The sequence below is a fragment of the Quercus robur genome, chromosome 11 (assembly GCF_932294415.1).
Source record: "Quercus robur chromosome 11, dhQueRobu3.1, whole genome shotgun sequence".
In the NCBI taxonomy this organism is placed as follows: domain Eukaryota; kingdom Viridiplantae; phylum Streptophyta; class Magnoliopsida; order Fagales; family Fagaceae; genus Quercus; species Quercus robur.
Genome location: NC_065544.1, coordinates 1444836 through 1472656, shown reverse-complemented (window position 1 = coordinate 1472656; position 27821 = coordinate 1444836). Strand labels below are relative to the sequence as shown.

Genomic DNA, 27821 nt, shown 5'->3' with positions numbered 1-27821 from the left:
TAATTTGAAATTACTATATTTTTAAAAATAAAAAAAATTACTAGTGGCTGATTTTATCGATGCATGTATCATACACAGAGCAGTTAGTGTTGAAAAGTAGAGTTGTACGTGTCAGTGTTTGAACTGCTACAAGAGTGGAACATGTCAACCTCGGACGCAAACTTTACTCCGTGGCCCAATACACTTGGAATATGTATGCATGCTCTCATAACTTATATGGATATGACCGTTATTGTTTCGTATTAATTCTTTGGATTTCGAAGAAGCTACATTCTTCTGCATCAAACCCTTTTGAGAGGTCAGCAATATTCACTTTTCATGGACTTCAACCATTCTTTTTACTTTTATTAGTTCTTCATTTGGCTTTTTCTCTCTCTCTCTCTCTCTCTCTTTGGGGGTTCAATATTAGATATGTTAAGCTTTCTAATAACTGAAGCTAATTGTAATATTTTAAGTGCTGAAGTTGCCCCAATGGGTCACTTTCAATAAACAATTTGGAAAACAGAAAGTGTTTGTTATTCTTGTTGGAAAGAGAAACATTTCTGGTTGTTACTTTTTTCTTTTTTCCAATGTGGGTGTCAACTTGAGAAATTATATATAGAATCTGTTTAAAGTGAAAAATTTTGTGGCTTAGTTCTTGTGCAATTAGTTAATTCTTGCAATTGCTTATGGGTGTTACTGTTTGGACTAGAAATGATAATGGTTTTCAATAAGAAAGGTGAACTAGCAGTAACAACAATGAAAAATTTAATTGAAACAGAATCCAATAAATACAATTACAGTACTGTAGTAGAAGGATATGAGTCCTACAATTAACATGACTTCTATAATACTTGGAAGGTAATGAAAAATATATATGTGCCAATCATAGTGGAACAGTGTCATGCATTTTTTACATTTTTCTCCAACATTGTATTCAAGTTATCATCCCGAATTTATGAATGTATATTCTATCTTACTAGATACTTACTTTATCATCTAATGTTGTAATATATCTCAGGTTGCATAACCATAGGTGGTAAGTCATAGCATAGAGCTTTCTATTCAAGTTATAGACAGTTGTGAGTGGAAGATGTGCAAGTAATGGCATCAAATCCTAGCTCAGCCCATGCAGACACATACCAAAGGCTTCATCAACCGGCCCTCATCACTGCAGGATGCTTTGTAGTTGTAGCATTGATCCTCTCCATCTTTCTCATTCTCCAACATCTCAGATATTACACCAATCCTGCAGTTAATTCATTTCCCTAATAAGCATCGTAACCGTTCTATGAATGCCATACTTTGTATTAATTTGTGTTTCTTCTCATTCACTATTAGCCAAACTGAAATTTTTATGGTGTTTGACCGATTGGGTGTTGCTTAAAAATTTCCAAGCCTGCCAAAGATGGGATTTATGTATTGATGGTTCCATTGGCACCGATGGGGCTCAATGGCATCAGCTTTTTTATCCACAGAACTTTAGGACAGTGGTTTTGGATCAGAATTTTTTTTCTTGTACTTCTGTTTTAAGCTTGTAATTGACGGGGATAACGGTTTTTCAACTTGAATCTTGCCTGCTATGGCTCTAAAATTTGAACATTTTATAGCAATTGTGTGTCATTTCCCCTATCTACAGAAACATATCCTTAGTGCTTATGTAAACTTGCATTCATAATTCTATATAGTGAATGGTACAAAAATGATGACTGACTTAATCTAATCTTAATTGATATCTATCCAGGAACAAAAATGGATTGTTGCTGTTCTTTTCATGGTTCCCGTCTATGCCACTGAGTCAGTGAGGTTCTATCTCTCTGAAAAGCATATGTTCTGGAAATCTCATATTTATTTTTACTTCACAAAATTGTAATTGCCCAGATATCTTCTTCAGATCTGAGATTTTGATGATTGATCATTTAACACTGGTGGTAAATTAATGTTTTGTTCTTACCCAGATCATATCGTTGTGGTTTCCAAAAGCATCCCTTGCATGCGACATTTTAAGAAACTGCTATGAAGCATTTGCCTTGTATTCTTTTGGGAGCTATTTGATTGCTTGCCTGGGTAAGCTACTACTGACCGGATCTTCATGAGCAACATTCGCTAATTTTACTTCCATGCAATTGTGCCATTTTCCTTTGCTAATTTGATAGTTGTTTAGGTTATTTCACAAACTGTTGGGAAACACTTGGGAGATTAAGACTAACCATTTATCTTTGGAAGTGTTTTACGGTCAATGAGATGTATCTTCACCTTATGTACTTCCTTGCCGGAGAGTAGATGGATAAATATTCTTGACTTTAAGTGCTTAAAGCCTTAAACAAAGCCTAATGAAATATAGTACCTCCATAAAAGTTAATAGGAAAGAAAAAAATGAAAAGTGGTGTCTCCATAAGAGATTGTTACCTTTCTTTTATTAAACATTAACATCTTTAACTTTCTACAACTCAAATTGTCTCTCTATACTCACATATTTGCATTAATCTCTGTTGTGTTTGTTAGACAAGATCACACTTCAAGAGGTTATAATGTTGCTATAATGTTTTCATGAAGTTCTTTCTTTAAAATAAAAACTATGGTAGGTGGTGAAAGCAGAGTCGTTGAACTGCTAGAAAATAAATCACGGAAACAGCTTGGCGAACCATTGTTAGAAGGGGAAGATGAGAATCGTATAGTGCAGGAAAGGTCGTTCAGCAACTTCTTCTTTCGACCTTGTACTCTTGGGAAAGATTTACTTGCAATAGAAAAATTTGGTCTTGTACAATATGTAAGTCACTGAACTTTCTCTATGTGCAGTTTGAATTTCTCTTTTAGACTAATGTTTTCTGGATAGCCCAGATGATTTTGAAGACAGTTTGTGCTTTCTTAGCATTATTGTTAGAACTCTTTGGTGTTTATGGTGATGGGGAATTCAAGTGGAACTATGGGTATGTATCTTATATGCAAGTCCAACATTTGTACATGTTTCATTATAACATAGTACTTACATCACATAATGATATAACTCAGATATGCATTTTCTTTTGGGCCATTATCCAGTGTCCTCCATGCATGCTTTTGTATCCCTAGTTGATTCTGTTGTCATGGTTGGAGTTTGTCAATTTCCCTTGACTTATTTTGATTTTCTCATTAGTGGTTTCAACTGAAATTTCTTTCTTCTTGATTATGCTGTAGGAAACATCTGTCATTAAGTTTGTATTTATATGGTTGGGCTACATATTAGTTAATTTTTGTTCATTCTTTATTGCCCTTCATAAGCAACAGTGGACAAGCCCCAACAATAGCTATATTATTAATTTCTTAGGTTTTCTCAGTTAAATTGTGGATCCAAGCAATCTTAGCAGCGCTGAAAACATTCTTATGCGCACCCCTTTTTTTCACTCTAAATGCTCCTGTACTCTTATCTCTTCCTGATATCTATATATGGCAATGGTAGATAATAGCAAGTGAGAAGAAAATGTGACCTCCCCCTTTGTTTTTTTCTCTTTTCTCATGCTAATATCTGCTGCACTCTCATTTCCTGCAGTTATCCATATATAGCAGTTGTATTGAACTTCAGCCAGATGTGGGCTTTGTATTGCCTCGTGAAGTTCTACAATGTAACCCATGAAAGACTTCAATCAATAAAGCCACTTGCAAAGTTCATCAGCTTCAAGGCCATTGTGTTTGCTACTTGGTGGCAAGGTGTGGGTATCGCACTATTGCATACAATTGGAGTTCTGCCGAAGGAGGGAAAAGTACAAACTGGACTGCAGGATTTCTTGATTTGTATAGAAGTAAGTTGTTTCTGTTGCTGTGGTTTTAAAACTTCCTTTCATTCTAAGATACCTTTCTTCCTTATATTATATCACTTGAATACATACTTTCAAGAAGCCTCAAATGGTAATTGACAATATCTAATATCCAAATCAACTAGAAAGGGAGATTGACAGTGCAGAGAAATATCTGACATGTAGAATGTGATAACCACAGTCCACAGTCCCACAAAGGATGGTCTCACGTGTTTATGTAGAAATATCAGTCCCTTTCTACATGTTACAGAAAAAAAAAATGGATATCTAAGGGAATGGAATACAAGTGCTTCTAGTCTAATTGTGAGTAATTAGATGAAGTTCTGGTTAGGCATTTTTCACACTTTTTAACTGCTTAGGTTTACCAGTTTGCAAGGATACATGTTTCTAAAAGGGTATTAGTATAATGATTAGGTACTTGTTCAATTTCTGTTCGGTTTCTTTTCATTTCAGCTCTTTGCCTAATTGTAGTTGATTACAAGTAATTATCTTGAAGTGCTTTTCAGTTACTACATGTAGATCCAATGCAGAATATTTTTTATTAAACCATGAAGACTATTAAGCGTCACATTAGCCTGTTTATTTTTATAGCCCTGATCATACATGTCTCTCTCTCTTTCGGCAGATGGCCATTGCAGCTGTTGCTCATGTGTACGTTTTTCCGGTGGAACCATATCGTTTCCACCCAGTCTCTGAGTATGGGAAGGTCACTACTGAAACAACCAAAGAAGCACTCAAATTGGAGGAAGGTGACAAGGAGAAATCAGCCGTGCTTGAAAAGAAGAAAGCTAAAGTAGAGGCTACTGGAACAAGTGTCACTGAGAGTGTTCAAGATATTGTTGTTGAAGGTTGTCAACATGTAAGTTCTGTCCCTGCTTATGAGCCATTCCATACAAGATATTCAATATTTATGTTTTAACTTTCTAGATACTACACATTGTGATCAGGTTGTCCAGGACGTTGTGTTGACCATTAATCAAGCTATAGGGCCTGTGGAAAAGGGTGTGACAAAAATCCAGGAGACCTTCTACCACAAATCAGAGGCAGAGGATTCAGATGACCAAGAAGAAAAAGTAGAGCAACATGTAGAAGAAAATCATAGTGAAAGTGAAACTCATGTAAACTCTGGAAGAGACGTGGACACATAAAATAATGGTTATGACAGTGAACAAAGAAAAACATACCACGTGCAAATTGTTATGTTTTATTGAGAGGATCTTGAGACAGATAAGTTTGATCCAGTGTTGGGATTGACTCCATGATTCCATTTATTAAGTAATTAGGGTAAACCATGTGCATAACTTCTCGCTATTTTATCTTATTTAAGGCCATTGTTTTCAAGTTTTCACTGTCTATTATCTTATTAACTAACAGTGTTTTTAAGGCAGTATTTCTTTCTCTTAAATCTAGGGAAGTAAAATTCCCTTCTACTCAATTAGAATTCCTACCATTTAGACCTAGTTAGACTGAGATTTCCTACTATTTAAACCTGGTTAGAATGAAGTTCTTAACCCAATTTATAAAGCTTGGGTGTAACACAAAAATATTCCGGAAATTCAATGCCAGGCATCCTAATCGAGTTCGCATCATGGCCCTCAAACTTTCTGAAGCCTGATGCGTATTTAGCTAACATTAATTTACAGCACTTTCTACCCAAAACTTCAAGCCTCATTTCAGGTTTGGGTGGGGCACAGCAACTGCAAATTAAATCAAATGCAGCCAGCTAAATTTAAAAAACCAATCCATGAAAAACAGTATCTTCTTCTTCTTCTTTTTTCTTTTTTGAGAAACGAAAAACAGGATCTTCAATATCAAATATATTTTGAACTTGTGGTGACTATCACAAGAGTCAGCCAAAAAAGGTCTACTGCAAATCTGTTGACTTGAAGTAATCTAAGTGTGCTCAATAGTTTAAAACTCCCATGTATTTCGCGCCAGTCTATGAGTATCTAAGTTATAATAATAAAAAACATGTATTGCTATACATAACCCTAAAGTAAATAATACTAATAAGGTTAGTTTCTACCATCCTCTCATAAACTATAAAGCAAAGTATGAAATACTTATGAGCTCCTCTCAGCCCCAAAAGGGGAAGGGAGGGTGAATTTCTTATCGTCCATCACTTCCAGAACAGCAAACAGTTGCACAACACTCAAAGCAGCCAATACACGCTAGAGCAGTACAAAGCTGCGTGAACACGATTGCACATTGGTTATTCATCTGGGAACAAAACTGGATGCCACACATGCAACAGCAGTGACTACACAAACTGGCACAACAATTTGAAGTTGCCTTGATGAATATTTCGGCTGCTTCAGGTAATTTTGGTTCTTCAGATCCTGGAGGTATATTATCAGCAGTTGCAATCAAGTTGCCAAAGCCAATGCAAAGGTTTCCCAGGATTATCATTTTCTGGCCTTTAGGGTCTACAGTTTTCTGAGAATGGTTCAAAATGATCACAAAACAGTTCATAAGCCATTATATAAACAGGCAAGTACACAAAATTAGACAATAAAAAATGGTTTGGACTAACAAAAGTAACCCTTTTAAACAAGTTGATGTGTGAAAATAGAAAAATTATTGGTTCAGCTAATGCATCTATAATCAACATCAGAAATCATTTGATCTTAACATAAGTAGTCTTCTTTTTTTCAAGAGTAATCTCAAAATTGGATTTTCTTGATTAGATGATTTACTTCATATTCACAGGGAATGAAATATAAGAGTGGGGGAAGGTTAGCCAACATTAGAACTTTGATAGGTAATGCTCACAAGAATGCCCAACAAATTTTATGGCATAAATATGACAATATATTGAAATATCTAGTCAAATCATGAATGCATACCTCTTTTACCCCAAATGATTCTTTGGCTGTCTTTCCTCCTACTATCTCACATAGGACCATATGGGTATATTCAGACGCAACAGCAGTCTGTATGCTCATTTTCGCAACCTGCAAAAAAAAATGGGTATGGGACCAGAAATTCTTTTCATTACCAGGAATCAGAAACTTTAAAGTAAGGATAGGCAGAAATGGTCAATGACCTTCCTAGTCATGTCATGCACTATAAACATATATCTGTCAGTGACTTAACTAGTCATGTACTTATCAAAATAAAAAAAAAGCCTTGCTAGTGATGTACTCAACATATGGTATTGTTAAGGGTAGAGATAAAGAGCCTTAATCTGTCAGAAAATTTCTAAACAATCAAGCATATGGGAAAAAATCCAAATGAAGGTTGTAATTAAAGCGATCAGAATTCTATTATTCAGAAAACTAGCTATTGTAAATTTTCTAGGAAGATTCAAATTATTCAATCCTAGTTTAGAATTGAACTTGCTAAAAGCATTCAATTTGATCCAGCTCAAAAGTCAAATCAAGCCATTTTGTATCTACATACTTTTTTTTTTTTTGGTTGTTGGGGGGGGGGGGGGGGGGGGGGGGGTTTGTTTGGGGGGTTTGAACAAAGGGGATAATTGAACACTAAACTACATACCTTTTCCTCAAGCTGTTTATTTTCTGAAAGCCACGCCTGAGCTGTAAGTAGTTCTATCTGTTCTTTTTCAAACACCTGTTGCAGAAAAGACACAAATGAGTGACAAGAAAACAAGCCTTGTAGTTATAATATGAAAGCGCCACTACCTTAAACAATACACAAGCCACACAAGAAATACGAGGGACATAAGCTTCTTTTTCGACAAATCACCCATGACATATATTTTAAACTAAAAAGAAAATGGATTGCAAATGAATAAGCATGTTGAGAAGTTAATAGATTGTTTTTAAGAGGAGGCAGCTCCAACATGGATCAAATCTTTGCCATCGTGTAACTTTCAGAAAATAACCCATGACATATATTTAAAAACTAAATGGAAAATGAATAAGCATGTCGACAAGTTAAGATATGTATTTAAGAGGTGGCAGTTCCAACATGGGTCAAATCTTTGCCATCATGTAATTAGCCTAAATGGCTAAATTCCAAATCAGGTAATGCTTCTCTTGACAGAGTATTAAAATTAAGCTAACCACACAAACGCATGTATGTATACGTAAGAACATCTGGAATCACCATACTTGACCAAAAGATACAACATAAATAAGTAAAGGTGAGCAGACTGACAAGTTGGTTTCTTACCCTGTCAATAGGTATGTCCTTTGCTTTTTCTACTTTCAATTCTATCATATAATTACTCAAATCAGCCAAGACACCTTTAGCTTCAATAGTGTCAGGAAAATTTCCCCGGTATCTTCCAGATACAGTCAATGGACTCTCAGACGAAAGATCTGGAATATGAAAAGGGTACACCTGTCACAATATTTGCAGATATATGAGGTAAGAATAGAATACCATATTTAATAAATTTTGGATATATTTGTCAACTTTCAGCAGATTTATTATGTCTAAGACTGATTCCATAATAAATGCATAGAAAATATAATTTTATATCATCCCTTGGATAATTAGTAAATAGAAATAAAGACATACAGACATTTGGAGAATAAACCTCACACATCAGGGAAAGAAAATCTAGAAAGTTATAGAACTATAGAAAGCATGATGATAGATCTTCCTCACAGTGATGACAGAAGTTATTCTCAAACATAAATCCTAATTTATCATTAGCATAGAAAGGCAGAGCCTAAGTTGGTCCTTAGAGATATAAAGGTCAACGCACAAAGGAAGAGACAATTTTAACTATATGCATGTGATACTATTGGAATAATGTAGTTTCATGGTAAAAACTATGAGGCATGTTTGAGAACACTTAAAGACGAGAGAGGGAGTTACCTCAACTTCATTGAGATCATCCAAAATGTCCAGAGTTATATTTGCAAAAATGGGAGACAAAGCTCTGGTAAACAATTTTTGCATTCGGAATTCAACAGAATCTGACAGTTAAAACAAGAAGAAGAAAGAATCGATAAGCTTGGGTTTTATTGATACAAGAGAAAATCATAAATTTACAATTGTTTCTTATTAATGAATACTATCTAATTAAAAGAGTACTTCCTAATGTAGACAAATAGGAATACATATCTTAATCCTAAATATAAACACAACTCGTTTCAATTCCCATCATTCTTAACATCACATAATTGGCAAACTACTGGGTTGTGTACCATTGCAAATAAAGGCCATGACCTAATGCTGGTCCCATTAAGGCAGGGTCTTGGAGGTTGACGTTCTTATAGTCCTAAACTTGAGCGTTTTGGAATAAAACCCATGCACTTGCACTTCATGGCTTCAGATTTAATCCATGTATATGCACAGTATAATTATAATGCAATAAGGGCTCAAAGTTCACATATAAGCTGTAAGACTTACAGCCATACTCACTGAGTATGTCAAATTTATCCCAAAAAAAAAAAAAAAAAAATTTGAGCACTCAAATCTCTCCTAGAATTTGCTACAAAGTGAATGGACATTGCCAGAAAATGGAGGAACACTACCCAAAACCAGACCTAAAAACTGTACTCATTTAACTTGTTAAATTACCAATTCTCCCAAAAGCTTAAGCTCTTAGGAAAAGGTTAATTTAATCATTTAACCACATAATTCTAACACCTCCCCCCGGTGTGGGCTCAAATTCCTTTTTAATCCATGAGGCCCAACACGTGGGATTTTAAATGAGAGGTGGAGTGGAGGGAGATAGGGATCGAACTAAAGACCTCCTGCACTGATACCATGTAAAATTAACAATTTTCCCAAATGCTTAAGCTCTTGGAACATGGTTAGTTTAATCATTTAACGATGTAATTCTAACATAACTTATCACACTGAATTCTAGAGAGTTCAAAATTTTCCAATTGCTTAGTGTAACATAAATCATTCATATCGACATCCAAAATTATGTCATCTTAACCATATCAACAAGCTCCCAAGAATTAACTAATTCAAATTTAGTTTTGCAAATTCAATTTACAGGACTGACCTATATCATAAGCAGCATCATATTGGCCCCTGCCAATTGTTGCAAGCATTCGCAGGAAATAATGGTTGCAGAATGAACCTGAAATACATCCAGATAACTAGTCAACTAGAAGTACTACATAAAATAAGAAATCATAATTCCAATAGGTGCAAGTGCATAAATACCAAACATGTTCTAAACTTCTAATTAATCAGGAAAAAAAAATGTCACTGATACTCAGCAGAAGCAAAGATTTGTTTACATCACATGTGAAAATATCAGAAATACTTCTAGACAGTCTTGAGGCAGCTAACCAGCACAAGGCTTCCAAGCAGAAAATAAAAATAAAACAAAAACCATTACCTATTCCAAAAGTGAAAATTCGTGGACATATTGGTCTTCCATCTCTTAGATAATTTTTCATTGTATCACAAATATGTCTCTCATCCTCTACAGCCCCATCAGTAACTAGAAAAATGATGGGAACTGAACCCTGGACATTGGATAGCATCTCCATTGCCTGAAAGAGAAGAGCAACTTATCTTTTGATACTTCCCAAGTGGCATCAATGTCAAAAAAAAAAAGTCAAAACTAGAAGTGCATATGATAAGTAAAGTCTAGATAAAAAGATACTGAACCAACTGCAAAATCATACCGTGTTCAGGGGAAGTAAAATGTTTGTAGCACCCCCAGCTACAAAGTTCACAATTATCCATTGAATGGCCCTTTCAACAGCTTCCTTGGTTGCCAATTCCAGTGATGTTGAAAACAGATAAGTCTCTCCATTAAAAGCTATAATGCTAAATGAATCCTCTGGATCAAGCTTAGACAGGGCCGCAAATAGTGCATCCTTTGTATCATCAATTGGCTTTCCCCGCATGCTTCCACTTATATCAACAATAAAAACTATATCCTTTCTGAACACCTATCAGATTAGATTAAATGGGAAAAAAATTATAATAAAAGAAAATCAAAATACAAAACATACCCATTAAATGATGAAGTACTAGACCAACCTTCCTACTTTTCTGATTTCCCGGAAAAAGATAGACACAAAATATCTCTCTTTGATCATTGTCATCCAAAGACGGAGATTGCAAGAGCACACTGCCAAATATATGACTTGAAGAGACCTGAAAAGCAAGCAGATGAGCTAGAACGATAAGCTTCTATAGAATCTGTACATATCACAGTGAAAGGGCTTCTCACGAAAATACCCATGCATCTCTAATATGATCAGATTTTTTTATTTACATTCACATTCTAAGAAACCATCTTTTGATAAGCACTCAACTGTCCAGAATCAAGATATGGTGACCAAAAAGAGAAAAAAGTAATCTGTATCTTACAGTGTAGGAGAAACTAAAATCAGTACTTGACCATGAGAGAACTTCTGATTCATATAAGAAGCCCAAGTTTCCTACCTTGCGCCTTATTTCCTAAAAGCCAGGGTAAAAGAACCACATCAGTTATTAAGAATATAATGAATTTAAAGTACCATACTACCATGGAAGTGTTAATGAAATATGCACCTTTAAAGGATGACTAATTTTCTTGCACAAAACTTGAGTTCCAGTACCAGCATTCACATTTAGTTGTATCTTCTCTTTTTTTGGAAGTTTCTTTAGAAGAGGAGTGACATACTCGGGGAAAGTAAATGGTACATTCAAGAATAACTCCCCGTCACTATATAAAAGTTTCTGAGACCAACTAATTTTTATTGATAGATTGGAACCCCCATCAACCTTGGAAGATAGGAAAAGAAAATTTTAGTTGAAAATGAATCAAACCAAATAAATTTAGACAATAAATAACTCAAAGTGCTTACACACAACAAAAATTTCAAAGTTTGTTCTATTAAATAATTAGTTACCTGTGGAATTGTTAGGGTAAATATGTGGGGTTTTAAAAAGCCACAATCACCGGCTCGAGCTGTTTTTGCTGTCCCATCTATGTCTTCCGTTGCAATGAGTTGAGTATGGTATGACTTTCCAAGCACATCAGCCACAACACCTAGAATTGAACCCTGTTAGCCAAATAATATATTAATTGAGAACATAAAATCAAATTCCAGCACCTGTGAAGTAATGATATAGCAACAAAGAGTTCCACAAGTAGTACACATCCAAAGGAATATATTTTAAACCAAGAAGAATATTTTTGACAGTTAGATAGTTACAACAATAGGAGAGGGGGTTTTTGAACCCAGGTTCTCATGATAAGGGAGAGAAGGCAATGCCATGGATCAGGATCAAGTAGCAACAAAGAGTTCCACAAGTAGTACACATCCAAAGGATTATATTTTAAACCAAGAAGAATATTTTTGATAGTTAGATAGTTACAACAATAGGAGAGGGGGTTTTTGAACCCAGGTTCTCATGATAAGGGAGAGAAGGCAATGCCACGGATCAGGATCAAGTTACACTTTGTGCAACTTTTCTTTAATGTTACATCGCCAAATAATTCTTTATTGGATTAATATTTTAGAAATCCCACAATGAAATTACATTTTCTTTATGTTCTTAACAAGTACATAGAATTTCATGCCAATTGATTGTTGCTTACTATTTGATTCATAAACTCATCTTTTATGCATAATTCTAAAGTACAAAAAACAAAATAAATATATAAAATAAAACAAAACAAAACAAACAACCATTGAAATTTAAAAATTTTATAGATTATTATTAAAAAAAATTATAAATTAGATAGCTATTGATTAATGATTATCTTCAAATTTCGCAAGCATAGAGAGTATAACAAGAAATGTAATCCAACAATGGGTATGTCAAGATGCACCTCCAGTAAAAAATTATTAAATGATGTAAATTACTATAAGTTAAACCATGTGTAACTCTCTCTCTCTCTCTCTCTCTCTCTTATATGTGTGTGTGTTTTGGGGGGGGGGGGGACATAGCATGCACCACATGATTCAGTACCTCTATAACAGCTCTTAGATATCCCCAACAATCTATCGCTCTCCCTCCCCCTTTCTCTCCCTCTCTCTATACTTGAAAATGTTTATGAGTACCTAGGAAAGGAAGCTATCTTATATCAAACTTCTTAATTAAACAAGGCACTCTACAATGATTTTCCTCCACTTCTAGACTCCCATTTTGGATGTAAGTGGACAAAGATTCTAAATAGGGTAAAAAATAGCTTCCTTTTCTCCGAATTGTAAACAATTTCCAAGTCTATTTCTTCGTTCTTTCTAAAACTCAAATTGACACTTGTTCTTTACTTCTTTCTAAACTTAGGGATCGTATATTGTCTAACAAGTGGTCTCTCCAAATACAACCCTTCAACTTCTATATTATACATCCACAATAAAGAATTTAAATTCACAAAGCTCTCAACATTTCATCCGTTACAAACACAACAAATTTCACAACTTTCTTCACAACATAAGAGGTTTATGTTGCAGCGTGTGATTAGTTTAATGCTACTATCACAATAGGACCAACACTGACATCACTTTTATTTTACACCAATCACAACCCATCATCTCAACAATTGTAAAGATAAAATAAATAAATAATTGAGATTAATTATGTATCTAGACTTATTGTACAAACAAAAGAAATACGTTCATTGTTAACCTGAAAGTGCAAAGCATTAGCAACCCCAAAAAACCAAATTTCAAATTTTAACTAAAAAAAACGCTTAAGCTCATGAGATTGCAAATTGTGATTACTTTCACATGTAACGTATCACTTTTATTGTACACTAATCACAACATGCCACTTCAACAATTGTAAATTTTTTTTGGGAGACATATTATGTATCTAGACTTTTTGCACTTACAAAAGAAATAAGTACACTGCTTGTAACCTAAAAGTACAAGCATCCAAAATGAATTCAAATTCACAAACTGGGCCCCAAAAAAGATTCAAACTTCAACTCAGAAAATGCTTCATCTCGTAACAAACAAAAGAATCACACTGTTTGTAACCCATAATTTTTAGCACAATCCCCTAAAAAAACTTCAATTTCACAAACTGGCCCCAACAAACAAAAATTCAAACTTCAATTCAAAAATGCAGCTGCTCTGCTCATACTAACAAAAGAAACACACCGTTTGTTTGTAACCCAAAAAACCCAAATTCAAAACTTCATGCAGAAACTGAAACTAAAATCCCAACAAAACCCAAATTCAAAAATAAAGAGAAAAACCAAAACTTGAATTGAAAAAACACACAGACACAGACCTGTTCTCCCATGGGGATAGCTACGAGACAATCACAGCTCTTGCTTCCCATAACACAGTGCAGTCTCCACGACCCACAAACTCTAACGAACGCAGTGTCCAGATAACAATCAACCTCCAACTCAACCCCGTTCATCTGCAACGGAATCAGCGCCGGCGGGTCCCTCCGCCCATGCACGTGCGGCTGGTAGGTCGGTATGTCCGGATTATCCACCATCGCCGGGTCAAATATCACCGCGTAAACCATCACCGCCGTCGGCAAACCCTCAGTCGCCGCCGGAGACTTGACCATATGTGCCACCGGCCTCGGCGGCGCCTTCCCTCCATACACGCGCTTCGATAGCTTCAACCCGTCATCCACAGCTTTCGCAAAATCCTCGGCCATCAATTAAATTAAAAATTAATAAAAATGAAACCACTTTTTTTTTCTCTCTCACAATATGATTAACAATATAATTTCAAGTAAGTACTAAAATATAACAGTAACTTTTTTTCTTTGCTTTTTTTTAGAGTGGGATTTGGTTTTTTTTAGCAATTGAAGGGACCGACCATTTGTGTGCTTTGTTTGAAATATATGAATTTGAATTTGAATTTATGGGAGAAAGTGACGGACGGTGGTGATGGACAACTTGAAATGAAAAGTATTGTAGTTATTATTCTTAAACTATTTTATTAACTTATTATTTATTAGTATTCAATTGTCTTTTTTGTGTTTTTTGAGACACGTACGTTAAGGTTAAAGTTTACGTGACATGTAGGGAATGCAAAAGAGATTCTCAGATCAGATCAGATGCTTCATTTAGCCAAAGTTTACTTTTTGATTGATTTGCTAAGTTTGTAATCACCATTAATTTTATTTAATTAATGGGATGATGATATGGACTTGATTTTGTTTAGAGGAAAAGAATAATAAGGGAGTAGGTGTTGAGTGCAGTGGTTGGAATTTGGGATGATGAATCACTGGTTTCTTTTGGGTTTATGATTTGCTTTGGGACTTATAATTTTGATTGGTTAATGATGTGGGATTTGTGATAGGATCAAAGTAGTACGGATTATAAAAAGTGTTTTTTTTTTTTTTTTCAATAGAAAATAAAGAGATAAGACCTAAGATGTATTGTTAAAGGGAAAGGGTATTGGATGAGCAATTGATTTTTTTGACAATTTTTTGTATTAAAATGGAGTTTCTGAGATTCTCTCAGAGCACGTAGAATGATGTTTTTTTCTCTCACATTTATGATGGGGTTCATTATAAATATGAGAAAAAAAAGCATCATTTCACCGTACTCTAACAAGAGTACCTAAAAAATTTCCGAAAAAATATATCAAACATATGTGAGATATATCTAAATAAAAAGTGTGCACTAATTTTTAGGAAAAAAAAAAAAACTTGAATCTAACTGGTGGGAAGTTAAATTGAGATTTTTTTCGGGTAGTTTTTTTTTTTTTTTTTGAATTTTGTTGAATTATGATGTTAATCTTTTTTTTTTTTTTTTAAGGAATAAGGACTATATAATTAGATCGCAAGCATTTTTTGATATTTTCTAAAGTCATAACTAACTTCTTAAATCTTCTTAATATATAAAGATTACCCAATAATATAGTAATATAAATAAACAACCCATCTCTCTCTTCTCTCACTACCTCTCCTACTCTTTCTCTCTCTAGCACCACCCACCGATTCAAACCCAACCATGCAGCAACTGAAGCCAAAAGCAACCATCAAAACTGAAACCAACCCACACTACCACCCAACGCCACTGAACCAATTCAAACCCAAAACAATTCAACCCCATGAGCATCACTAAACAAAAATGACCCATAACCACCATCACAAACAACCCACCACCATAGTAATTGGAACCGCCAAAACTCAACAATCGAGAGCAAAACCCAACAACCAACGTCAATCCACCATCTTCGCCATTGCTTTTCATCCTCGAAGCCGTTGCCATCCACCACTCAGAGAGAGAGAGAGAGAGAGAGAGATGAATAAACTAAACGATTTTAAGTATAGAAACAAAGCTGCAATAAGTTGTAAAGCATTAGCATTGAGGTAAAACCCTCCAAATTGCTATTTTACATTTTCAAATGCCCAAAACATGCTTTATTCGAGATACTGTTGCTAAAAAAATTTAGCAACTATAAACAGTAAGCTTGTATATATACAAACTACTATAGCATGGTTGTAAAACAAATATATTTTATTTTATTTGGTTTGTTTTAGAGGATGAGATAGAAAAGGAGTGGAAGAGAGAGAGATTAAATAAATTAATAGGGTTTAAAAATAAGAACTGGGATGTTTGATGAGTTATAAAATAGGATGGTATAATAGATAAAGTAGTTTTTGAGTATGTAAAATAAGTATTTTTGTAGATACATGGTTGCAAATGCTAAAAGTAAGAAGTTACTATAGCAAAGTTTTAAATTTTTAAGTATAAGAACCTGGATGTAGGTAGTATTTTAGGATGTAACACTATTAAAGTTCTTTGATAATGAAGCAAATTTTGATCCATGTAATAGTCTTACTCTTACCTAAGAAAATGTAGGTAAATATTGCCCTTACCAATTTTATAATACAAAACTTGATAATGAATTTCATTAATAGCATATTAATAACAAAATAAATTCTAAATTATTTTTTTATCTTTTCCTTTTCTTTTCCCTAATCAAGTCATCAAGAACTTGCCAAGGGCCTTGTAGCTGAATTGGCATCTCTCCCTTGCTTGGAGGGTTTAATGGAGAAGGGTTCAAGCTATGGGTTTAACAACATATTATAATTATCTCTAAAAAAAAAAAATTCATCAAAAACTTTTTGAGAATCTAAAACTACTCTCCCAAAAGTTTCAATATCAAAACCTCATAAATCTCATTAGACTTTAAAAATCATTAGGTTAACTCAAAAGTTTGTAGCAAGAGGTTTAGTTATGAATTGGAAAAAAAATATATAAATTAATAGTTTAGTCAATTCGAGATGACTAATCTTCTAAACATTAAGAGAAAGAAATAGACTTTTTTTGAGTTTAATCCAGCTTAATTCTCAGTAATACATTTAAGGTACATAAATAGCCAAGACATGATGAGGTAATCTCATCAACAAATCCTATAACATAGGAACTAATCTTATCCAAAAGCATAAGAATTAATTTGAATATAATAAATAAATAGCAATACTTAAAGAGTCTTATTCTATCACTAAACTAAATTCAAATAGTTTACCCAAAAGCATAAGAATTAATTTGAATATGATAAATAAATAACAATACTAATCTATCTAAGAGTCTTATTCTATCACTAAACTAAATTCAAATAGTTTATCTAACTAAACTAAATTTTATTATAGGTTCCCGTTAGCTCAACTGTTAAAATCGTTGATGGTTGAATAAGAGATCTGAAGGGTTCAATTCCCACCTACACCAAAAATCAATTAGTGTCTTAGTCTGATGATAAAAAAATCATTAGGAGTAAACGCCATAGGTTGAAACTTTCTATAAAAAAAATTATATTTCTAAAAAAAAAAAATATTTCTAACGGAGATGCTATCCAATGGAAATTTGGCGCATCAATTGTGGCACAATTGTGCCAAAGACAGACAATGTAGTGCTGCATACGTGGACTCCACTTGACGAAATCATTCTGCAATATCCACACGATAGTTTGAACTTGACATGAAATGATGTAATCTTTCAAATAAAGAAAGCATGATGATGATGACAGATGGATATCTTGTGAGGCATGGCCAATAACAATCGAGCAGGCATTTCAGTCAATGAGTCATGGTTCCCCAACAGCTGAGCTGGTGCTATGTGCACCAATCCATATGAATAATATTATATCCCCAATCCACATTCCCTGTATTGATGACGAAGGTAACTTTGAAGAAGTCCGAAGTCCAAAACTCAAACTCCAAAGACCCATCGAAAGAAAAATCAATTGACCAGCTCATCATCTCCACAAGGATTTATGGAGACTCATAGGGTAGTCACTGTCAAGGCATCTTTTTAGGCATTTTTTGTGTGTTTGTAGCTGTTGTCTGCTCCTCTACAGAGACCGTGGTCCCAATTCTTATCTGTATGTGTACTTCATGCAAAAAAGTTTTGTTTTATGTTGAAGTTAGAAATAAGAATGGGTTGGCAGTGGCAGTAGGCAGTAGTAGGCACAACTGTGAATAGCTCTCTAACCTCAAGTTACAGATTTTCTGTTTAGGTTGCCAGTTGTAAATGCTTCAGAACACTGTTTGCTAATAGCATCATTTTTCTTAGGTACAAAAATGATAATATATAAAATTGAGTAAAACTTAAATATATTAAGTTCTCCAATTGAAGTCGAACACCAAGTTGTATGGACCAATAAAATTCAAATAAAGTACAATTTTGCATACAGTTTTTGCCATGATTATTGATTTCAAGCCCAATTTTGCATCTGTTCGTTGCTCCACTATGGCCTTTTATTTCTTTTCACACTACTAGTATTTAGCATCAACTAATCTGAGGATAATCCAAAATTCATTTGAAGGAAAGGCCTTCTCACATTTCTATAGTGGCGTTTTGCCCACAAACCCCAATTTAGGAAGTGAAGTGCACCATCAAAAGGCAAAAAAACTAACCTACAAACAGAAGGGGCTGCATCTACAAACATGTGGACTGCAGGGACTTATATAGTCCACATGACTAAAAAGAACAAACCTATTAACCATTTGGATGCAATTTTGTCAACAGATTGGTCAGCAAATAAATTCCATTATAGAACTTAGTCTCATCCCGTGTCACTGCAGCTTGTGGAATAGCATGTTGTTCAGAATCTTCGGATGGTGATCTTTACCCAAGCCATGCAAAGGCAGAGCAAAACCTGCTAAAGCCACACTATTCTTCATTTACCACCTATTACAATGGACTAAATTTGTGCAAAAAGGATTTCGTTCCATGTATCAGGAACACCAGGTAGACACCAATGCAGACAATCTTGCACTCCTGATCTGGCACTTTGGCTAAACCGGGACATATGACCCTCATCTCTGAGCTGGGAAAGAGCTGTTATGTCCAAGAGCTTAACCCCGGTTCCCTTCACTGCACCTGCAGCACTTTCATCACTGGACTTATCTTGTAATACTTCTATTCCCACTGACATAGGGGTAGTCTTGTCACAACTCCCACCTGTGTTCCAGTCCCCACCAACAAAATGCCTAGGTGAGATGGTCCTGTAGAAGGCTTTCAACCCTGGATATTTTGGCAGTTGTGAGTTCACCCAATCCACAATGCTATAAACTGTCAAATTCTTGGCCTTCCAAATCATTGCTAAATCCTTGTTGGTATTTGGTACACCCCCAACATACATTACCCATTTGTTGGCTTTAAGCTTTCCTCGATTCCAATGGTGTCCTGTGTTGAGTACTAGAACATCAAATTTGTGAAGAAATTGACGCAAGAATGCTGGCGGCCGATCAAGGTGCATGGCATAATCCGTGGTGGGGTTTGTCTTATCAATGGGTTCCACATCACAGAGGCTTGCTGACCAGTAGTAGAGTATGGTGGTGTTGGTGCTTGGGAACCGATATGCCCAGCCATTTGGACGAGCATTAATATGAGCTTGGATTATTCCATATTCATTTCCGACATCTATGACATCATGTCTCTCCTTACCACCAGTGATCATGCACATTAAAGACTGGTACTGCTGCCGGCCCAATGAATCACCAACAAAAGCTAGAGTTTTTCCTTGCATCCTGAATGCATTATTACAATCTTCACATCAGCATACATATTGAGGCTATACATAAACAAAGCAAAAAGTAAAGCAACAATTTCTGTAAACTTTGAACCAAAGCAAACAAGTACATAAACATAAGTGATCCGAATTTCCTGAGAGTGGGAGAAGACAGTGGAGAACAGAATGGGGGGAAGGGGGTGTTTTAGGTTCTGGTATGCCCATCCTAAGAATCTGCAACTTGGGCTGACCAGTGTGCCCTCCAGCACTGAGCTGTGACCCAATAGCCTGACACAATTAAAGCAGTAATTTGATGTGCAGAAGAAAGGTGGAGTATGAGGTGGAGAAAATCACATTGTCATACCAACCCAGGTAAAGAGAGGAAATGGTGATAATCATGTGTTGGCAGGGTTGGGTAGTTTAAGAACCATAGTTTAAGAACCAGCAGTAGTGATATCACTAAAACTAAATTTCTAGGAAGATTAAGTTACCATATCTCTCAACCAAATGCTACCCACTGCAAGTCATAAGGAAGAGATCTATCTAGGAAAACCCCACACTAAAAAAAAGAGTCATTTGGGCCCAGGGCCAGCTCTATGGTGGAGCAAAAAATGCAACCGCCTAAGGCCCCAAGTAAAAAAAAGGCCCCTAAATTTTAACCAATAGGATTATTTATAATTAATAAATAAAATAAATTTTTTTATTAGATGAAAAAAAAATAAAAAAATAGAGAAAAATATAACGTCGTCCACAATATTTTTCACAACACTTGTACAACTAATGCTAAGTAGCAAGTTATTACAGCCTATTGTTGATGGCAAAAAAATAATTATAGTGATATTTTCAAATAAAAAACAAAAAACAGTTTAAAATCTAGGATTTGTTGTAAAAAATATTGTGAATGTTGCACTTCTAAAAAAAAAATAATAATAAGAGTTTAATTAGCAAACTTTTACTAGTTTTCATCTAAATCTACCACTAACACCACTGTTTTACTTACCACTATCAATCTACCACATCAACAAGTATGAAAAATTTTGTCAAATTTTTTTGTCTTAAAAATTCAAAAAATAAAAAATAAATTCTATGTAGTTCATGTTAATTAGTAGTAATTTTGTATCTAAATAAGATGATCAATTTTCGCCTTAGGCCCCCAAATGCATCAAGCCGCCCCTGTTTGGGCCAAGCATGGATTGAATCTAAAAGGAAAAGATTATAAAAGATCAGTTTCTCCTAGCATAGCTTAATTTGGCCATTCCAAAACAAAGAACAGAATTTTCCTCCAAATCAGTTTGGAGGAAATTTCTTCCAACCCACTATGCGACGGTTCATAAGACCACCAACATCTACTCTTAGTCACATGACTATGTGACTTGTTTAAATGAATTAATGACTCATGATATAATCATGCGATAAATGTGAATGGTCTTACGAACCGCCATATAATGGGTTGGAGATTCCCCCAACCTATTTTGGAGGAAAACTTTGTGCAATGAACAAAGAGCACACCTTGAAAATTAAATGGTTCATTGAACCATAGCCAGTAACCCAATAAAATAGAAATAAGTCTTCTCATAAATAAATAAAAAAATAGTAATAAGTCTTAACTATTTTAATTCAAATTTAGATAAAAAATTATAACATACTTCCTCAAGAATTTAGACCCTTCAAATTCTTCCATCTGACAATATTTAGGCTGCCACCGAAGCTTCTCATAGGCAAAATCTGTTCGCTGTGTCAACCGGCAGGCCCACATCCCTGACAGCCATTGCTTACAATCAAACCCAGAATATAAAGGTCGATTATTGTCCGGAACCCATTTTCCTTTTGCTAAGTTACAAGCTGGAGTAAGTTAAGAAAAGACAACCATGAATAAATGTAGAACACAGAGCAAATGAATCAATATCATCAAGGTTTTAAAACAACAATCATAAGGTATAAAATCTGAGAATAATACAATCATGTCATACATGTTTTCAAAACCATTACGCCAATTTGTCAAAGAGAACCATGTAAACACCTCAATGTTTATTACATTTCAGTGCACTAATGTAATCTGTGCTTCCCTCACAAGCTGTGGTTGTTAATAACTTGTTATATTGTATTCGAATGATAAGGCCAATTCTCAAAAAGAGGCGGCTAACAATAGACTGTAAAAAATGGGGTCATCTATGTCAGAATTTCTAGCTCAAATTAAGGGACATTTCACTAAGCTGTGGTTAACAGAAACTCAAATTAAAGTCTACATGGAGGAGCATGCACACCATTTTCTCCTAGAGACAAACAAACTACTCTTCATAGATATTCTTCTCCAAGTCTTCTGTAAGTTTGAAGAGTTTGGGAACTAGAATCCATAAGACACAACCAATTAAAAAAATAAAAACAATACTCTACCTTGATTTTCCTTAAGTATTGTCAAATTCCTATCATCTTTCCCCCCAACTACGGAGCTAATAGATGGGGAACCCGTTCTTGTTACCATATCCAAAATTTGTTCTACTTGTTTCGAATGTTGATCTACCATTTTAAGAGGTTTTCCTTCTACTTCTGTTGGACTTGTAGGGCCTTCTACACCACCCTTTTTTTCTGCTTCCTGGATCTGTTTGTCTTTTGCTTCTTCTTCTTCTTTTGATACATTTGTGTGGATTTCTACATAAGCACAAACACAAGAATTAAGTCCCAAATTTATCAAGATGTCTATAATGTATGGATGGGAATATTGACATCAAGAAGAACAATTCTCCAATCGATTTTTCAATATACCAATTTGAACATATGGGATTTGTGAAAATCATTTTGAAATACTACCATCATAAGCCAGAAAGAACTTGAGCAAAAAGAGATTTTGGTAATTTGATCTAATGACATAAAAAGTTTGAAAAACAAAAGGAGGGACATGTAGGGTATCCAATCAGCAAAACAATGGTATACTTTAGAACTTGCATCAAACTTTTTTATACTAAAAAAACAAAAGAGATGCAAATCTTACCCCCATTCTGATCAGTGGTGGTTAGTAAATCGCTGTTTATCTCTTGCCTTGTAGGAGAGCTTCGCACAGAATTCTCTGGATCTGCTAAATCCAAATTCAGTTCTTCATCATTTTCAGTCAATTTTTCTGGAAATGATGACACATCTTTGCCCACAATAATTTGTGATTCTGAAAATACCACGCCAGCTACAGGTTTACTCACAATAATATCTGCATAAAACAAACAGTGAACAAAAAAGAAATACTAAAATAGCAAAATTAATAGTCAATAATAGTATTTCATTCAAAGAATAACCATACTGAGAGACTCCTCATTTTCACAATTATCACCCATCATTTCCAGAAAATTATCCAAAATCCAGATTCAGGTTTCAGTTTTATCATTCTTTAACACAACATAAACCAACAAATCCTCAATTTAAACAGCTAGAAGATTTCTATTCTTTTAGTATCACCCTCAATCCTGTGAGTTCTAATTAGCTCAATTAGTAAAGTCTCATATAGTGAATAAGGGTCGTGGGATCGGATCCTATCCACACTAAAAAGAAACCAATCAGAATAGATGCTTTAGGTTCAAATATATCTACTAATTACCACAAAGACAAGCCACCAATTGGATGGATTTAAACACGGGTTTCTTATTTGAGACTTTACCTATTGAGTTAAAAATAAAATTTATTGTAATAATAACAATTAACAAATGTGTTTATATAGAAAACTGAACAGATATAGAAGTGAAGGCTAACCTGGAGTCAACTGCAAATGAGTTTGCGGTGGCATGAAGGCGGTAAGAAGCGGGGTTTTCTCCCATGCCCATATAAGAAAAGTTGTGCACATAAGCACAATGGTTACCATAGCGAGCTCTCTAGCCCTCAATCCATACAAACCTCTTTTCATCATATTCCTATATCCACATTACAAAACAGCAACACAAAGTTCAAAATGCTATGATCTAAAATTAAGAAATTTCATTGCAAGCGGTCATCGTTTAATAGACCCATTTCGGATCGGAAACTATATCTATAGTTCACCATCATTAAATTGTAATAATAATTATTAGCATGCAAACCAAAGAGAGATCAGACACAAAACAAAAGGTGACGATATAATAATAATATTACTATCATTTTTTTTATCAGAATATTACTATTACTATCATTTAAGTAAAGCAAATTTAGAAACATTGAAATCACCGGTCGGCAAATTATGACTCAGAAAGGACCATAATAATTAAATAAAAAAGGAAATACAAGAATTGGGTTTCCATAATTGGAATGCAAAAGGCAATAAAGGAAAGAAATTTACCGAAAATTAACGGAAATCAGTACTCCAGGTATGATGTACTTTAACACATTAAGCTCTGAGGAAAATATTTATGAATATAGTTACCAAAAGAAGAAAGTTCTATGCTGAAATGGGGTGTACAGAGCTTGGAAATGGAGGACTTTTTGAGAGAGAGAGAGAGAGAGAGGACCCCGTGAAGGAGAAGAAAGAAGAAGAAGAAGAGAGAAGCGAAAAACACGGAAAAGTCTTTCAAACTGAAGATGGACACGACACGACACGCTTTGGAGAAGCTGTTTAGTGGAAAAAAGCAAGTCACAAATAGAGTTATCTATCACTTTGTCTTTTTCATTCCATTCTTTTCGTGTTTTAAAATTTCTTAAATCAAAGTCACACATTAACAAACATGATTAAGATGAAGACCATATGACATGTATGGATGGTGACAAATAATGACACCACCCTGCCCGCCACGATATTTCCCCATAAACGACTTGTAGCTTTTAGGACAAGCTTTTTTTTTTTTTTTTTTTTTGGGTCTAAAAGAAAATAAGAACACAAAAAATTATGATAGCGAATGGCCGGCTTAAGGCGTAGGAGAAAATGCACCATGCATCAAATGCATGGTATACCACCTCCTAAGTATAGGTTAAAGATCCACTTGTACTAAAAAAATATTTTAAGCGTGCTCCAATTGCATAAGTAAAAGGCCTTTAAATTTGTAAAATAATCATGTTTTTTTTAAGAAAAAATATAGTTGGATTTTGCATTTTTTTTCCCACTTTTAAAAAAACCCCCCAAAATATTGACTCAATCAAAATCAAACTCAATTAAAACTATAAACTATTATTGATGCCCAATTTTGTAAATCCCTATCCAAAAGCCCACGAGGAAGAAAGCCCAATGAAAACAAGGCCCAAAGACCCACCAAGAAAACTGAAGAGCAAGAAAGGTTCAAAGAAAGAAGTGCAAGGGAAAACGATCTACAGCAAAACACAGATCTACAGTAGATTACAAATCTTCCGCAGAATACTGTTCTTCAGCATAATGGCTTTGACAGATCAAGGCAAATTAGGCCCAAGACCTTTTTGATCCAGTCAACATTATCTGGCCCACAAAGGCCCAAATCCTTTTGTATAAAAGGATAGGAGTGAAAATTAATATGAAGAATCACAATGAAAAGAAACAAGGAACAGCAGGGAGTGTCAGTAGCAGGAATTGCGTGAAGGAAAGAAAAGCCAAGCTAAAGGAAATGACAAACATAGTAGGAAACGCATGAAGAAATAAGACAGAGTCACGCAACAGAACAAAACAAAGCTAATCTGCTATAGCAAAAACGGCGTGGGAACGAAAGGAGACAAAAACAGAAGATAATGGAGCAAGCACACAAGGGCCTGAGCACCACCAACCTGTACCCAGCCAATACAAGGGAGGTGGACCCACGGTCAAGGGGATTCAGAAGGTGTGGTTTGGTGGTGGGGGGAAAATGGGGTCTATATTTGGTTTCCAACCATAACTTCTTTTGGGAATATACCTTGCTGGGATGGTATCTTACCCAAGAGAAGTAATAGATGGTTGGGACCATCTGATGCATGCCATAGAGTTAGGTAATGAGGTAGCCCAATCCTTATCCATTTGAACTTAGAGGTAGGGGTACATAGCAAGAGCAAACAAAAAAGAATTTTGTCGTGAAATGAGTAGTGGTGTAGCAAACATGTACTGAATAATAGCAGTGGTCGGGGCAACCAATGGGTTGGTGGGTAGTCCTGAAGGGATGCCCACAACAAACTAAAAATAGTTGGTGAAACCCTACGGGTAAAAGGGAGAAATCCCATTGAATTAGCTCACTATAAAAGGAAGAGGTAGCAATAGATGAAAAGAGGAAGGACCTAAGGGAGGCACTTAGAAAGAGAGAGTCGCCTAGAGAGAAGGACCCAAGAAAAGAACATACCAAATGGGGAACAACCCATGACAAGAGAGTAGTAAGAAACTAAGAGTAAAAGAACGGAGAGAAAGAAAGAAAGTGGTAAAACGAAGAGAGAAAATACGGCAGGAATAGGGACATGCATCAATAGACCATCTTTTCCCTCCCTCTTAGCAAACCCACTATTTGAAGTACCCCAAAAGTAGTAGTCAATAGCCATTTATGCTTATTCTCCAAAATGCACAACTTTGATTGCAAAAGCCTATGACAAGGTTGTTCAAGTTGGGGTTTGGGTTTTTTCTTGGTTTACTTATTCTATGGGAAGATTCAATATTTGATTTCGACTGTAAATATTTTTGATTTCTCTCATTATAACTTATATCTGCTGTATTTAGTCATTGTGTTGTAGCACGTTTTTTTTTTATCACGTTTGCTGCATCTGTTGTCCTGCTGTGGTATCTTTACTTGTTGTACTAATTATTTTGTTGTAACACCTTTTTTATTATATTTACCGTGTTAGCTATTATACTAGTTAAATATTTTCTGTTGAAACTTTTTTATTTCTTTGTTATTACGTGTTTTACTTTTGACACGAACTAATTATTATCCTGCCATAAATATATATACATATACATTGTAGCTTATGTTTTGCCATATATATTTTATATATGTATATGTGAATACATATAAGTATATATACTCATATATGTATGTGTATATATTTGAGAATATGCTAACCCACTTAAACTAACATTTGTTTGATGTGTATTTTTTTTGGGTTTTAGATTTGTTTATGTGCAGGAAGTAGAAAAGTATTCCTGTAGTTAAAAAAAAAATGAAGAGTAGTCATTTACGTTGCAAAAAGCTTTACTACACAACATAAAACTTTACTATACAACAGACAGCTTTACTGCACAACAGATAGTTTTACTGCACAGCAGAAGGTTTTACTACACGACAGAAAGTTTTATCACACCGTAGAAAGTTTTACTACACAACAGAAAGTTTTACTACGCAACAGAAGATTTTATTGCACAATAGAAAGTTTTACCGCACAGCAAAAAAGTCAGTATTGTGGCAAAAACTAGAGAAAAGTTCCTTCTGCGGCAAGAACAACGGATAAGCCCACTTTGTAGCGTCTTTCCTTGGACTTAGACTCAGTGTTTGCACACAAACTAGCAGCGGCAGAGTGGTACTTTGGAGCCCATTCCACAGAGCGCCAGGCCTAACTTCTTCTTAAAAAAAATCTAGACTAAGCATTGTCTAATGACATCAAAACGCGTGTCTAAGATACAATAAACTTAAAAAGAACCCTCAACAACCATTTCACCAAAAAAATTTATTATGAGTGTGTCAATTCATTGACAAAATTTTTCTAACTAGCAAAAGAAATGCAAATAAAATCTAAACACAAAAACTGAAGGGTTGTGGTGGGCCTTTTATGATTTTGGGCTAAATTGCCTCCTTCTGCACTGATCCCAAGTGTTCTGGATAAGAGAGTTAGGACCGGTTCAATTGCAACTCACCTTGGTCTAGTTTGCGCACAAACTATGCCCCGTTTGTCGAAACTTTTGTCACATACCCATGGCAGGCGAAGCTGCTACAGAAGAGTTATGGCAGATAAATACAATAAAATGATGATAAAAGAAATACGTTATTGTTAGGCAAAGCAAGTAAAAGATCTTTAATTAAAATAGAAGGAAAAAAAAAAAAAAAACCGATATGGTAATAAGAAACACATTATGGGTAAAATTGCAAAGACAAGAGAAGAAACAATAGCAATAAGTGATAAAATCAAAGAAGGAAAAGATCAGTTTGTCGTGTTCAGTTATGTTACGGGGCTAAGGTTAAGGAGGGAACCACTTCCTCAACGTGGGTAACCTCACAAGAGGATCTTGATGTAGAAATTATCCACTTTGAGAGAACGGGCCTAAATGGCTTGTGCCTAAACGAGTTCTTTATCCTCAACAGAGGGTAGGCTTTTAGAGGGAGAGAAGAGATTAGCCTATTGGTGCATGCCTACCATTCTACAC

At 34.9% G+C, this 27821-nt stretch overlaps 3 protein-coding genes across 3 annotated transcripts; 1 reads left to right on the top strand and 2 right to left on the bottom strand.

The window, feature by feature from the left end:
• Nucleotides 1–943: 943 nt before the first annotated feature.
• LOC126707251 (protein LAZ1 homolog 2) lies at nt 944–5094 on the top strand. Its single transcript, XM_050406838.1, has 8 exons — nt 944–1233; nt 1724–1780; nt 1938–2046; nt 2565–2749; nt 2821–2909; nt 3509–3758; nt 4399–4632; nt 4721–5094. The coding sequence occupies exons 1-8, from the start codon at nt 1084–1086 to the stop codon at nt 4919–4921; spliced, it is 1275 nt and encodes a 424-aa protein (XP_050262795.1). The 5' UTR covers nt 944–1083; the 3' UTR covers nt 4922–5094.
• Nucleotides 5095–5574: 480 nt separating this feature from the next.
• On the bottom strand, nt 5575–14471 carry LOC126706672 (uncharacterized). Its single transcript, XM_050406205.1, has 13 exons — nt 13896–14471; nt 11561–11713; nt 11220–11432; nt 11037–11126; nt 10704–10820; nt 10343–10612; nt 10051–10207; nt 9709–9786; nt 8565–8665; nt 7911–8081; nt 7272–7346; nt 6620–6727; nt 5575–6209 (listed from the first exon to the last, which is right to left on the bottom strand). The coding sequence occupies exons 1-13, from the start codon at nt 14277–14279 to the stop codon at nt 5883–5885; spliced, it is 2244 nt and encodes a 747-aa protein (XP_050262162.1). The 5' UTR covers nt 14280–14471; the 3' UTR covers nt 5575–5882.
• A 3781-nt stretch (nt 14472–18252) lies between these two features.
• LOC126706671 (protein trichome birefringence-like 16) lies at nt 18253–24176 on the bottom strand. The gene is made up of 6 exons (XM_050406204.1): nt 23889–24176; nt 23330–23487; nt 22584–22793; nt 21989–22243; nt 21241–21436; nt 18253–19613 (listed from the first exon to the last, which is right to left on the bottom strand). Exons 2-6 carry the CDS (start codon nt 23481–23483, stop codon nt 18785–18787), a joined length of 1644 nt encoding a protein of 547 aa, XP_050262161.1. The 5' UTR covers nt 23484–23487; nt 23889–24176; the 3' UTR covers nt 18253–18784.
• Between the last annotated feature and the right edge of the window lie 3645 nt (nt 24177–27821).